Below are 15,796 nucleotides of genomic sequence, written 5' to 3' on the forward strand. Positions count from 1 at the left end.
TATGTCCTGCGGGACGACATTAATGACCAAACAAATGAGCCGAAAGCCAGCAGAGTCACTGCCATTCAGTGTGTCTGAGATGAGAGCCGAAGGCAAAGGTGCCTACCTGCATCTCTCATCACAATAAAGACACAACGCAAGATGAGAGAAAGAGAGCTCTTCCATCTCTGTCAGGGAAAAAGAAAGCTTTTCTGGAAGATTCAGACAAGCTAGACAAATCACAGTTACTTACAAACTCAAACTTTATTATTTTATTACTTACTATATTTTAGCATTATAGACTGACAGACAGATAAAACTGCAAAAAAAAAAAAAAAAGAAAAAAAATACTGTAAAATATTATTGCAACTTAAAATATTGGTTTATTATGTGAATGTATTTTAAAATCTGATTTATTTACTTTAAGATATTTTATTTGTGTAGTTTTCTATATACATTTTTTTAAACATTTTTAATTTTATTTGTTTGTTTATTTATTATTTGTATTTTTTTATTATTTTATTTTATTTTATACATTTTATTTCAAAAATTCATTGAAAATCTTCTTGCTGAACATTTTACAAGTGTCTATAAGGACACTGGCGTATCTCAAAAAACATGGCCGCCATTAGCCAATGAAGTTTGAGAACCTATTTGACAAGGTTAACAGAGGTCAATCGGAACGAAACTCGGTGGGCATGTTCGATTCATGGCCCTAAAGGCCTGTAAGAATTTTGAAAGAAATCGGCCACTAGTTGGCGCTAACGAAATTTGCCTCAAGAACCATTACTGTCAATCAAATTGTTCATTAATTATTCAGAAATATTTTTAAAAAATACTTTTGCGATCTAGTCCTAGGTTTTTCACCCGATCTAGATCAAACCACTGCTGTAATATTCTCTGAACTCTCTAGATCAATAATCATCAAAAAAATGTTTAATTTTGTCCTTTGGTTGGCTATAACAGGGTCATTTAGAAAAGGGGCGTGGCCACATATACTCAAAAGCCTATAAAACCTAAACAAAAACTTTACAAAAATTGGTGAAAACATGTGTCAGATGACTCTTAACAAGCATGCAAAGTTTCATGAAGATCGGACCATAGGTGGCGCTATAACAGTTAAAAAGGTGTCCAAAATATGAAAATTCTATATTAAATGGCCTCAAATTGCTACAATAAAAAAATGCTCATATATTCACTCAAACACTAGATCTTCATATGATATGTCATTTATTTCAAGTTGGCCTACACCCTAACATCATAGAAACCAAAAAAGGCCTTAAATGCTCGAACCCCGCTAAATGCTGCTTGCAGCTTTAATTATTTTTGTTTTTTCAGATTTTTCATTTTTGTTTGTCTGTTTTTGTATTTATTTGTTTTTTATTTTTAATATTTTTTATTTTTATTAATTTATTTGTTTGTGTATTTATTTGTTTTTATATATTTTTCAATATTTGTATTTTAAATTCTATATAAATATTTTTGTTTTTATTTATTTATTTGTTTGCATATTTGAAAAAAAATCTTTCATAATTTAATGAAAAATCATACAGAAAAATACAGTAAAATATTACTGCAAATTAAAATATCGGTTTACTATATGAATATATTTTAAAATCGAAATTATTTATTTTATTTTAGATATTTTATTACTTTATTTGTGGTGTTTTCTTTAGATAGATAGTATTTATAATGATAAAACAGGCAAAAAAAAAACATTCATACATAAATACAGTAAAATATTATTGCAATTTAAAATATCGGTTTACTATTCAATATATATTTCATAATGTGTTTTTTATATATAATATATTATTTCAAAAAGGATTTGTCAGTACCTGTCAGACAGACCATTCATGTATAAGTGGGCGGCATAATACATTTCTATGTGACTTTCTGCTGATCATCTAGTTACAGACTTCAGTCAATGTGACATTCTGATGTGCCACATCTGCTAAATGCTAATGCAAACTACCAACACACAAACAAACTCCAGCAACTAGTGAGATCAGGCCACATTCTTCCGCACGGCTTGATCTGCAGAGTGCATCACCACAAAAATAAAACCTCTCCTACATTTGCATTCCTCCCAAAATAAAAACCCCTCTGCCAATTTGCATGTGCCCAGTGTGGCGCGGAGCATCCATGAATTTACATGAATAAAAACTGAGACTGGCAGCAGCTCATCAGACAGATACAGAGCTTATTACTGCTCACACACCACAACAGCAGTGTGTGTGTGTGTGTGTGTGTGTGTGTGTGTGTGTGTGTGTGTGTCGAGGAAGTGTCAGAGAGGGAAAAACACTTTCTCTCTTCCTGTGATCAATTTCAAGATAAAAGAGAAAAACACTTCACGAAATACTTTCTAGTCTCAAACCACAATTCCATAAATTACCTGAAAAAGAAATGAACGAACAAATTTCTCAGTAATCACACAACCCTCAGAAACTGACTCAACCTGCACTAGTTATCTATGTAAACATTTGTGTTTATTTTGTAATGTTTTTGCTATTACCTTGCTTAAATTTGAACAAACTCATATTGCAGATTTACTATATTGTCTGGCTGGTGATAATGTATTTTAGAGTAATTACTTCAGGTTTTTATAAATGTATTTATTCATTTATATTTTTATTTATTTTTATTTCATTATTTTTATGTCTCCTATTGTTGTTAAATTTGAACAAACTTGTTATAGACTTACAATATCTGCCTAGTTGACGATAAAACAGGCAAAAACTTCTTGCTGAACATTTTATTATCCATTTATTTCATATTTTTTTTTATTTTTTTTGTTTGTTTGTTTTAATTTAATATTTGTGTTTTATTTATGTATTTGTTTGTGTATTTGTTTTTTAATATTTTTTTTGTTTGTTTGTGTATTTATTTATTTGTTTTTTCAGAATTGTAATATTTTTATTTTTATTTATGTATTTATTTGTTTGTTTTTAATATTTATTATCTCTATTAATTTATTTGTTTGCGTTTTTAATTTTTAATTTTTTATATTTATTTTGATTTGATTTTTTAAATATTATAAATAATTGTATTTTAATTATTTATTAGTTTGTGCATTTTATTTGTTTTTAAATATTTGTATTTATTTATTTGTTAGTTTGTGTTTATTTAAAATATTTTTTTATTTTTTTTTATTTGTTATTTATATTTTTATTTGTTAGTTTGTTTTTAAATATATTTAATATTTGTACTTATTTTTTGTGCATTTATTTGTTTTTTTAATATTTTCAATATTTGTATTTTTATTCATTTGTTTGTTTGCATATTTATTTATTTGTAATATTTTATATTTATTATATAAATATAATTATATTTATATTTTATATTTATTTTTTTAATTATTTGTTTATGTATTTATTTTGTGGTGTTTCCTAAGTTGTTTGCTATTACTCTTACTTACATTTGAACAAACTTAAATACCAAAGCTGTGATTCAGGGACCAAAGTACACACCATTCAATAATATTTTCTGTCCACTGGAAATGTGTGGAAAGACATATTTCAATATTTACTGGCTGAACAGTCAACTTGACCACACTACTACTCCCTCAAAGCTTCGTTCTCATTTGTGTCATATTAAATGCCATCTTATCTAACTTCACCCAGACCATATACCCAACTTATGACGTTCAACTGCGGTCACCAACTGGTAATATCCATGCCCAACTAAAGAAAAAATGTCATTAATATAAAGACCAGACCTAAAAAAAGTTTAATAATAACTATAATAACTATTTAATAGAAACGGGAAATGATTGTATCTCACAGAAAGTAGAGAACTAAAATAAGCACTCTTATTAAAACTTGATTGAATCCCAGATGGACCTCAGGGGCTTGAGCTGAGGTGATGCAGTACTGTAGACCACTTCAATGTTTAATGAGCTGTACAAGTGTGTGTGCATCAGTAATGCTGATTGACAGAAGCGCTGAAGAGAGGCGAGAGATAAACTTCATCCCTCTCTCAGGGAGAAGAGATGAGCTCACATGACCTGCGATAAGCGGCACGAATGGAGAAAAAAAAAAAAAGTGACGTATGTACGTCTCCCGCTCTGTGACTATGGCAACTAGTGTACATATTAAGACTGGGAACGACGATATACACGCATAAGCTCGACATGAAATCATCTGCTGAAATCACAACGCTCAGACGAGCCAAACCTTTCAGGCTAAGATCAGTTTTGCCGTTTTCATTATTTTAGCTAGATAAGAATTTCAATAGGAAAAGCTGCTTCTAGATAAGCACATTCTGGCACTTCTGGTTTAAGCACATGACATTAAGCCTGACTTTAAAACATGGATAAAGTGTTGAAATCTTATAGTATACGGTTCAATGCTTGTAAAAGTGCTTTACAGGTGCAAACGTGTTACAGATCAGGCAGCATATAAATTGATCACAGTGTTAAAATCTGTTAGAATCAAGCACACTAAACTTGATTATAACTAATGCCACATTATAGTATAATGTAAAAGTGCCATGGCATAAATATTGGATATCATATTTGATACTTAAAATGTTAAAATATTGGTATTAAAAATCATTATCTGTCAAATACAGTTAAAATATAGATAATGTGTATCAGCCTTTTATAAAGCACAGCTAAATACAACAAGAAACAACCATTTTATATCATATTAAAAAACTAAATAAAAATGAATGTGTATTAATGCATTTAAATAAAAAAGTAATAAAACATATATGAATACATTTAAATTAATAAAATATGTGAAATAAATATTCTTAAATACATGTACAAATAAAATGTATAAACTAATAGTTAAATAAATATATATAAATAAAAATTATATATATATATATATATATATATAACAAATCAACAATTGAATTATGTATAATAAATAATATGTAAAATAAATGTAAATATAAATATAAATAATTTATATTATATATTATATGTTATTATATATATATATATATATATATATATATATAATATATATTTAAATAAATGCATCCAAAATAACTGATAAATTTCAATATTTATATATTTCAATATTTATAAACAAACAAAATATAAATAAGTACATATAAAAGCAATGTAAGTAAAAATGTATAAAATACATTATGAAATGTATAAAATATAAATATATTTAAATAAGTTATTTAAATTATTATTATTATTAGTTATTACAATTATTCAAAAAGTAATTAATAAATGTCAATATTTATGTATTTAAATATTAATCAAAAATGTAAAGAAATATATATAATTACATTTAAAATAAATGTAAGTTAAAATATATACTTAAAATATAATCACATATTTAAATAAATACATCCAAAAAGTAATTAACAAATGTCAATATTTATGTATTTAAATATGAATAAAAATCTAAACAAAATATAAATAAAAGTAAAATTAAAATAAATGTAAGTAAATATAAATACTTATAAATACATATTTAAATAAATACATCCAAAAAAGTAACTGACACATCAATATTTATAAAAATAAAAATATATACACATATAAATGAAAGTAAATGTAAATATTTATAAATAAATGTATAAATAAAACATAATTAATTAATTAATGAATATGTATCAATATTTATGTATTTAAATACTTATTTTTATAAGTACATATAAAATGGGACCTGGCCACACACAACCAGAAATAACCTCAATCTCACAACAAAGAGCCTTCCACAAAACAAAGACCCAAATTCATCTTATGGCAGATTGCTGCTTGCACTGATTACTGAATTAATATTATTTCATACCCCCTTTATAATTGTACACGCGCATTCATACACTACATATAAGCACACACAAACTCCCTCACCTTAAGTCGACTTGTGCGGTCCTGGTGAATGGGACGTCCACCTTAGGTTTGTCCATGGCTCCTCCCTTCACAGTGACTGCATGACCGACACCCTGTCAACACAAAAACACACTCACCATCACTTCAGTTACTCCAGAAGACCCCAAAACAACCAAACTTCAGTGTTCCCTACTGAGCAGGAACACAGTTCACCACTGAAATACTAGAATTGCATCCCTGCCGTCTTTCTCTCACTGTCTGCCTTTCACTTTTTTTCTAAGCGATTTATATGTCATCTGGAAACTCCGATCAAAACAGATAAAAGGCAAATGAACACAAAAAACAAACACAAAACATAAAGACGAAGAAAAACAAAATGATGCACCATAAAAGGGAAGGTCCACTTTCCTCAACGTGGAGTCGTCGCTAATGCTGGTCCACAACGCACCCTTTTCTCCACACATACACAAACACATGGGACCCCCCCTCATGGGACGCAGCAAACACACAAAAAGTGACCTAGATTGTCTGAGTAGAGAGCGATTATCCCCCCGCTAGGCCACATGCTCCTGAGGGCCACAGGGCCAGCTCAACCGGTGGGGCTATTGTTAATGTGCATCATCTCCCTGCTGTATTAAGTGCACACTGTTCACATGAGAGACTTTAATGGAGAGATGGTCGAGTGACATAACAGTACTGAAAAGTGAAAGCAGACACATTTAAACATGTACAATAAAGTAAATAACAATCTGACTTCATGTCTTCAACATTAATCATAAGATATGTTTCTTAAGCAGCAAATCAGCATATTAGAATGATTCCTGAAGAACCATGTGACACTGAAGACTGGAGTAATGATGCTGAAAATTCAGGAAATTTGAAATTAAATTTCAAAATCTATTAAAATACAAAAAAATATTTTAAAGGGGTCTGTTGATGTTGCAAAAAAGAGCATTATTTTGTGTATTTGTTGTAATGCAATGTGTTTATGCAGTTTGAGATTCAAAAAACAAATTATTTTCCACATATTGTACATTATTGTTGCTTCTCTCTGCCCTGCCTTTCTGAAACACTGATGGAAACTGAGGTGTTCACTGATTGGCCAGCTATCCGGTGCGTTGTGATTGGCTGAATACCTCAAGCGTGTGATGGAAATGTTACGCCCCTTCCCATGCCATTTCTAAAAATTATGTAAAATTATGTCTTCATTCATAAATGCCTAACCAAAATAAATTTTATAAGCAAAACTGAAACTACTTGTTAAACACCAATACAAATGTGTCACTTTATGCATATTTTATGTGCTTGATGTTAATTGCATTATATTGAAAAAAAAAAAAAACATTAACTTACAAAAAAAACATTAACTTACAGTCAAGGTCAAAAGTTTACATACACCTCGCAGAATCTGCAAAAGTTTAATTATTTTACCAAAATAAAAGGGATCATACAAAATACATGTTTATTTATTTAATTTATAAAAATAAGCCTGTTCAACAGTTTACATATACTTGATTCTTAACACTGTGTTGTTACCTGTATGATCTACAGCTGTTTTTTTTTTTTTTTAAGTGATAGATGCTCCAGAAAAACGATGCATTAAGCCGGGGGTGAAAACTTCTGAACAGAAAGATGATGTGTACATTTTTCTTATTTTGTCTAAATATCTTCTTTTTTTTTCATTTAGTACTGCCCTTCAAAAGCTACAGAAAATACTTACATGTTTGCCAGAAAACAAAATAATTCAACATTTATCCACATCCTAATGCATCGTCTTTCCTTCTGAAGCATCAGTGAGCGTTTAAACCTTCTGTATTAGTTGCATATGAGTCCCTCAGTTGTCCTCAGTGTGAAAAGATGGTTCTCAAAATCATGCAGCCATTGTTGAAAAGGGTTCAAATGCACAAAAATGCTGGAAAACCAAAGAATTTGTGGGACCTGAAGGATTTTTCTGATGAACAACTATCACTTAAAAAAAAAAAGTTTCATTCAGGTCAAAAAACACAGTATTAAGTATTAAGAATCAACCGCAACTTTTGAATGGGGTAATTTTTATAAATTCAACTATTATTTTCTCTTATGGATTATATGTAAATGTCTATGTGAAATATATTACTCAGGTCAGTACTAAATAAAATATAACTTGTATTTTGTATGAACCCATTTATTTCGGTAAAATAATTAACATTTTGCAGATTCTGCAAGGTGCATGTAATCTTTTGACCTCAACTGTACAGTATATTCCAGAAAATACGGCATTGCAGGTTTTGGTGGAAGCTAAATACAACAACAGGGTGGGGAAAAACTGACTCAGGCGTGATGTGAGGATTTTGTTGATATGTTTACGACCTAAATATGCTTGAAGTAAACACAGTAAAACATTCATGGTCAGACGCATCAGCCATGCAAGCGGAGTCTATATTAAATATGTGTGTCCTTGGCTCTCGGGGCGCACGGCCTGTTTACATAAGACTTATGAGTGCTGGGCAAACTCTTGGGAATACAGTAATTGAATAAATGTCAAAGCCTAATGAGAGAGTTTGTAAGAGACTGTGTGTGTGTGTGTGTGTGTGTGTGTGTGTGTGTGTGTGTGTGTGTGTGTGTGTGTGTGTGTGTGTGTGTGTGTGTGTGTGTGTGTGTGTGTGTGTGTGTGTGTGTGTAGGGATTTGCATCACAAATGTGTTTCTCTATGACCTTTGAGTCCATCTCATCCATCCATCTAACTGTAGATCTGACAGATATTACAACAGCAAAGCTGGATCATCAATCTACTATACATGATAACTCAGCACAATTTCTATCATAAGACCTACCAACACAAACACTAACCCAAGTTTTTAAACAAAAACACTAACCGAAATTGTTAAAAAAGCTATGTTTTCTACTATTTTTTGACAGAAAAGAGAGATTTGAGATCGATCTGTAATTAATATAGGGTCTAACATACATGTTTATGGTTTAGATGATATAACAAATTTAGAATTTTTTTTCTCTTCTGTATCACCAAATGAATAGAATTGTTCCTTTAGGGTATCTGATGCAATACTGTAGCTGACGGCTGCATGGTTATAACTTTATCTCTAATAGTATCGATCTTGGAAGTAAAGTAGTTATTACTGCTGTGTACTGGGAAATGTCAACGCCTGCTGGGGCTTTATTTTTCATTAATTTTGCCACTTTATTGAATAAATACCTGGGACTGTGTTTGTAATTTTAAGTTTTTAAAGCTTTTCTGTAGAAGGAATTACTTTTCCTCCATGCAATACGAAATACATCTAGTTTTCTTCCAGCTGCACTCCATTTTCCAGGCTGCTCTCTTTAAGGTGCAATTTTTTTTTTCTAAATTAAGGGTATTTATAACAGCAATAAAATTGCATGAAAACAATATAAAACAAACAAATTATATCTAGCAGTTTTATTGTTATATAACAGTCTAAAGTCTAGCAAAGAGAGAGCCCATTGCTTCTGTGACATCTTCAAGTTTTTCTGAGCTATTGGATATGCTGAGGAACTGAGACCCAGTGCATCCTTTTCATTATCAACATGGATGGTAAAATCACCAACAATTAAGACTTTATTTGCAGCCAGCACTAATAGAAAATCAACAAATTCTTTGATAAAGTCTGTATGTTGCCCTGTATACAGTAGCCAGTACAAACGTTACAGTGGATTTATCATTAAAGGGAAAGTTTACCCAAAAATTTGATGTTTATCTGCTTACCCCCAGGGCTTTTTAAGATGTAGGTGACTTTGTTTCTTCAGTAGAGCACAAACGAAGATTTTCAACTTTAAATTTTCGTATAATGGCAGTCAATGGGACCCACAGCTTTGAGTTTTAAAAAAAACATACACAGACAAAACCCAATTAAACCCTGCGGCTCGTGACGATACACTGAGGCTCTAAGACACAAAACAATCGGTCTGTGCAAGAAACTGAACAGTATTTATCTCATTTTTTATCTCTGATCCGCCGCAATGTCTAACTGTCCTGAGCGCGTTCACAACAGAGAGCAAGCAACCATAACATCAGCCGATCAGGTTTAAAAGTTGGCAGTCAGTGAAAAGTCAACACTCCCGGATGAGTCTGTGCAAGCAAATGTAATCTTTTAGTTTTTAACGGTTGCAACAATCAGGATAAGCACAAGTAATTACCATTTTAATACAAATGTATTGTCACGAGCCACAGGGTTTAATTTGGTTTTGTCTGTGTATGTTTTTTTAGACTCTTTTTGGGTGAACTATCCCTTTAACACTACACCTTTTACTCTAGATAATGTTATATGAAGCACCATTACTTCAAAGGAATTATACCTGAAACCCAACCTCTGAGAAATCTTGAAAATATAGAAATTGTAGCAACACCTTTGCCTTTTGGACACGGCTCATGTTTATGACAGCAATCTTGTGGCGTAGATTTATATGATACTTGGGTCTTAAAACTTTAACCTGTGTTTACAGTAAACATAATTTTCATGTACAAGCTGCTTTTCCTCTGTAAAGTTTCTGATCTGATCTAAAAAAAAACTTGATGGGTTCATGGCAATGTTGTTGAATCAGGAACAAGTTATGAAATCAAACCGACTAGAAGATGTTCCTGGAACAAGATTTCTTAACCAGACCACATCAGATTTTAGGATTAGGTTTGAGGTCTTGAATAATAACATTATGAACCCCATCATTTTGGGAGTGAGGCTGTTCCAAGAGCATCAGATCAGAACGGAATGTCCTGCTTGTGTAAATCTGACGCACACACTGCATTTTCTGATCTAATGGAGGTCTTTTGAAACTCCCTCAAGGAACGTGAGCTTCATGTTCATGTTATGGTTCGAAGGGGAACCCTGAAGCTCCCCCAGTCCATTATCATCCGTCCCAGAGCTCAAGCTCACAGCCGGCGGTCACCTCCACTCAGGCACAGCACACCGTTAAATGATTTGAGGAGTTTCTCTGGGCTGCTGGGCTCTGCTCTGCTGTGCTCACATCTCAACTGTATGTACAGGAGAGGTGGGTAATTATAAGTGTGAGACGGTGATTTATTGGTTATGCTTTAAACTGAAGATGAGATGATTATCAGATGTGTTGAGGAGGTTGTCTAGACCTTCCAGCACACATGAACATGAACTTGAGATGTGTAATTATGGTCAGCGCTCTAATAAACACCTGGGACATGTAATCGATTTTTATACAATGCTGTGGGAAAGCCATTGAAAAATCAGCTTGTTTACTTTGTTTGCTGTTTTGTTTGAGTTGGTTGGTTGGTTTGTTTCTTTCTTTCTTTCTTTCTTTGTTAATTTGTTTGTTCGTTCAGTCATTTATTCATTGGTTGCTTTATTGTTGGTATATTTTGTTATTTTGGTTCAGTAGTTTTTCTGATCGCTTGGTTTGTTGATTTCTTTGTTTCTTTTATTTATTCATGGTTGGTTAATTATTGGTGTAGTTTTGTTGTTACGATAGTTTACTTGTTTCCTTGTTTTTTTAGTTTGCCTTTTTGGATCATTTGTTAATTTGTTTGTTTTATTGTTTATTTATTCTTAATTTTTTTCTTAATGTTTGTTTCGGTATTTTGCCTCTTTCTTTATTTCTTTCTTTCATTCATTTATTCATCGGTTGGTTCATTCTTGTTTTTGTTTTTTTGTTTCTGTACTTGTATTTTTTTCTTTCTTTAATTTGTTTTATTGTTTATTTGTTCTTTAGTTTTTTCATTCTTGGTTTATATTTGTTTCAGTAGTTTGCCTGTATCTTTCTTTCTTTCTTTCTTTCTTTCTTTCTTTCTTTCATTTATTAATGGGTTGGTTCATTCTTGGTTTATTTTTGTTTGTTTCAGTAGTATGCCTGTATCTTTCTTTCTTTCTTTCTTTCTTTCTTTCTTTCTTTCTTTCTTTCTTTCTTTCTTTCTTTTATTTTTTCATGGGTTGGTTTATTCTTGGTTTATTTGTGTTTGTTTCAGTAGTTTGCCTGTATCTTTCTTTCTTTCTTTCTTTCATTTATTAATGGGTTGGCTCATTCTTGGTTTATTTTTGTTTGTTTCATTAGTTTGCCTGTATCTTTCTATCTTTATTTCTTTCTTTCATTTATAAACAGGTTGGCTCATTCTTGGTTCATTTTTGTTTGTTTCAGTAGTTTGCCTGTTTCTTTCTTTCTTTCTTTATTTCTTTCTTTCTTTTATTTTTTCATGGGTTGGTTTATTCTTGGTTTATTTTTGTTTGTTTCATTAGTTTGCCTGTATCTTTCTTTCTTTCTTTCTTTCTTTCTTTTATTTTATTTTTTCACGGGTTGGTTCATTCTTGGTTTATTTTTGTTTGTTTCAGTAGTTTGCCTGTATCTATCTTTCTTTCTTTCTTTCATTTATAAACAGGTTGGTTCATTCTTGGTTTGTTTCTGTAGTTTGTCATTTGTTCTTTCTTTCATTAATTTGTTTTATTGTTTATTTATTCTTTAGTTTCTTCATTCTTATTTTTGTTTGTTTCAATGGTTTTCTTTCCTTCCTTCCTTCCTTCCTTTCGTTAATTTATTCATGGGTTGGTTAATTCTTGGTTTATTTATTTTTTGTTTCTGTAGTTTGTCATTTGTACTTTTCTTTCTTTCATTAATTTGCTTTATTGTTTATTTATTCTTTGGTTTTGTCATTCTTGGTTTATTTTTTGTTTATTTCTGTAGTTTGTCATTTGTTCTTTCTTTCATTAATTTGTTTTATTGTTTATTTATTCTTTAGTTTCTTCATTCTTATTTTTGTTTGTTTCAGTAGTTTTCTCTCCTTCCTTCCTTCCTTCCTTTCTTTTGTTAATTTATTCATGGGTTGGTTAATTCTTGGTTTATTTATTTTTTGCTTCTGTAGTTTGTCATTTGTACTTTTCTTTCTTTCATTAATTTGCTTTATTGTTTATTTATTCTTTGGTTTTGTCATTCTTGGTTTATTTTTGTTTGTTTCAATAGTTTTCTTTCTCTCTTTCTTTTTTTATTTTGTATTTATTCATGGGTTGGCTCATTCTTGGTTTATTTTTGTTTTGATAGTTTTCTTTCTTGTCTTTCTTTCTAATCTTTCTTTTCTTCATTTATTCTTTTTTTCTTTCATTTATTCATGGTTTGGTTAAGTCTTGGTTTATTTTTTGTTTGTTTCATTAGCTTGTCTGTTTCTTTCTTTCTTTTATTAATTTGTTTGTTTTATTGTTTATTCATTCTTTGTTTGTTTCTGTATTACGCTTGTTTACTTGGTTTCTTTCTTGCTTGCTTGCTTTCTTTGATTTATTTATGTGTTGGCTTCTTTTTTGTTTGTTTCAGTGGTTTACACATTGCATTATTCTTTTTTTTATTATTTATTTTTTATTTTGTTAATTTGTTTTTGTTTGTTTTGTTTTTTATTTAATCATTGGCTGGTTTATTCTTGGTTTATTTTTTGTTTGTTTGAGTAGTGTGTGTATTTACTTGGTTTGCCTTTTTTTGATTCATTTGTTGGCTGTTAGTTTTTTCTTGTATTTTTGCAATAAATGCAGCCTTGGTGAGAGACTTCTTTCAAAAACCTAAAAAAAAATCGTACCCAACCCAAACTTTTAAGCTGTAGTGTACCTTTTCCAAGCTACTGTTTAAAAATTGATTAACACTGACACATGCATACATATTTAGGATAACATAAAATATTATAACATGAATGAAATTAATAGTTATTCCTAACAAACTAGCATTTTCAGTGGGGTTCAGACATATCAGGTCTAGTCAAGATCTTAGTGCATCGCTAGAAATAGCATTCCTATCATAAGGCTAAGCTGGCCTCTGACTAGGCGCTGATTGATTGAAAGAAATGTTGATCCAGAACACGTCCTATTTATATAAATCATGTCAGTAATGTATCTGGAACTAGAGTCTCCAAGAATCCTTTACAAGCGTCACCTGATTCTGAAGAGTGCTGAAGAAGTCCTCCAGGAGGAAGTGGAATCTGCAGCGGTGGCACTGACAGAAGCAGATATTTATTTGGGGTGCATAGAGAATACGCATATATTTATGAATCCTCACCGTCTCAAAAGTGCTGCCGCTGATGCATTAGCGTGCCCTCACCCTGTCATTGAGGAGTGCACCGCAATGATTACTGTCACTCAGAGCCATCTGGGACGGATGTGTGCGAGCGTCTGTGCGAGAAGTAATTTCGCAGACACCCCATGAATTCCTAACAATTGCCTTACACTTTCTTTTCCCGTTTGATGCTAACATTTTAGAGATATTGGACAGTTTTATGTATGTAGTCCTGATACACTCAGCAGTTTCCAAGAGCCTGAAAGTGCTACAATTTAGGAAATGTCACACTCAGAATTAAAATATACTGCGTTGGCTTTCTGTGTGAGAGTACATAGAGAAAAATCCTAAACACTAACTTATATTGCAGTTCAAAAGTTTAGTAGGATTCTGGGCTCACCAAGGCTGTATTTATTTGATCAAAAATACTATAAAATCTGAAATATTATTATTATTTAAAATAACTGTGTTCTATTAGAATATATTTTAAAATGTAATTTATTTCTGTGATGCAACGCTGAATTATTGATTATTGATTTGCTTTCTTTCTATCTTTCTTTCTTTCTTTCCTTCATTTATTCAGGGGTTGGTTTATTTTCAGTTTAGTTTTCGTTTGTTTTGATAGTTTATGCATTTTATTGTTTTTTTTTTTCTTACTCTTTCTTCTTTATTTCTTTCTTACTTTCTTTCTTTAATTTGTCTACATTCTGTGTGAGATTCTGGGCTCACCAAGGCTCTATTTATTTAAGCAAAAATATTTATATAAATAAAATCAGAAATATTATCACTATTTAAAATAACTGTTTTCTATCTGAATATATTTTAAAATGCAATTTATTTCTGTGATGCAAAGCTGAATTTTCAGCATCATTACTCCAGTCTTCAGCGTCACATGATCCTTCAGAAATCATTCTGTTGCTCAAGAAACATTTACTATTATTATGAATGTTAATAGCAATTATGCTGCCTAATATTTTTTCATTTTTCAAGTCTTTACTGTCACTTTAATCATCCTCACTGAATCAAAGTACTATTTTCTATTAGAAAAATCTTCCTGACTCTAAATGTTTGAGTAATACTATATATCCTGTTTGTCTGAATGTGAGAGCAAAAAATAGCTCTTTAATAGATGACCTCAAACACAAAGAATGAAAGACAGATATATATAAAGAGTAAAAGCTTTGTTGATGAAAACAATCACGAGAGAGCGTAAGACAACAAGGATGGCAGAGCTAAAAGGTCAACCTTAAACACAAATACAATATGACCATGAATGTTGACTGTTCAGTGTAAACCCTGCAAACAAGGACAGGTTAAATACAACAAAAGGCCGGAAACTCAAATGTACTGCTTCCACCAAAATCTCAATACAAATTTGGATTTCATTTACTGTAACAACTGAAAAAGAAAGCTGACACTTTTCTCAGACGCTCCTAGTAAACATCAGGGTGTGGTGTGTGTTCACTCACAGTGGACTGGGGTCTGCTGATGTCCTCAGTGTCCAATGAAATGACATCCAGGGGCGGGGCGAGGGCGGGGTCACTGCTGCTTCGCACGGAGAGAGGAGTGGCTGATGGGGAAAAAATTAAGGGCTACAGTTATACATCTAAAATAGAATCATTCTGCATTATGAAACATAGGTTAAATGCAATATAATGACTTAGATATTCAAAAAGCACTACTGCAATACCATGATACATGACATTATCATATAACACCAAACATTGTTATTTTAGTATCATTGAGATACTGTTTAAGGTTTTTGTTAATATCTTGAATTAGATTGTATTACTATTTTCCATTATGTGTATTACTATTTTTCCGTTGTGTTTTGTCATTTTTATCAGCTTTTTTTAAATATGTCTCTTTTTATTAAGACGAAGCTTTAGTTTGTTATTTTAGTACTTAAACTTAAAGTAAATGAAAATGGCAAATTAAAGAAAAAAAGTATTTGTTATCTTTAAGAAAATTAAATAAAATTAAATAAATAATAAAATAAAATAATATGAATATAAA

The 15,796-nt window shown here is 31.0% G+C and overlaps 1 protein-coding gene across 1 annotated transcript in view; it reads right to left on the minus strand.

Annotated features, from left to right (window-relative positions):
• The window catches only part of pard3ba (par-3 family cell polarity regulator beta a), a 250,801-nt gene that overhangs the window by 151,973 nt on the left and 83,032 nt on the right, over window positions 1–15,796 (minus strand). The window contains exons 4-5 of the mRNA XM_073842392.1: window positions 15,250–15,350; window positions 5,801–5,892 (exon numbers count right to left, since the gene is read on the minus strand). Coding sequence (XP_073698493.1) covers window positions 5,801–5,892; window positions 15,250–15,350 — 193 coding nt within the window. The remainder of the gene's footprint in view (window positions 1–5,800; window positions 5,893–15,249; window positions 15,351–15,796) is intronic.

Source organism: Garra rufa, chromosome 6 (genome assembly GCF_049309525.1).
Source record: "Garra rufa chromosome 6, GarRuf1.0, whole genome shotgun sequence".
NCBI classification, from domain to species: domain Eukaryota; kingdom Metazoa; phylum Chordata; class Actinopteri; order Cypriniformes; family Cyprinidae; genus Garra; species Garra rufa.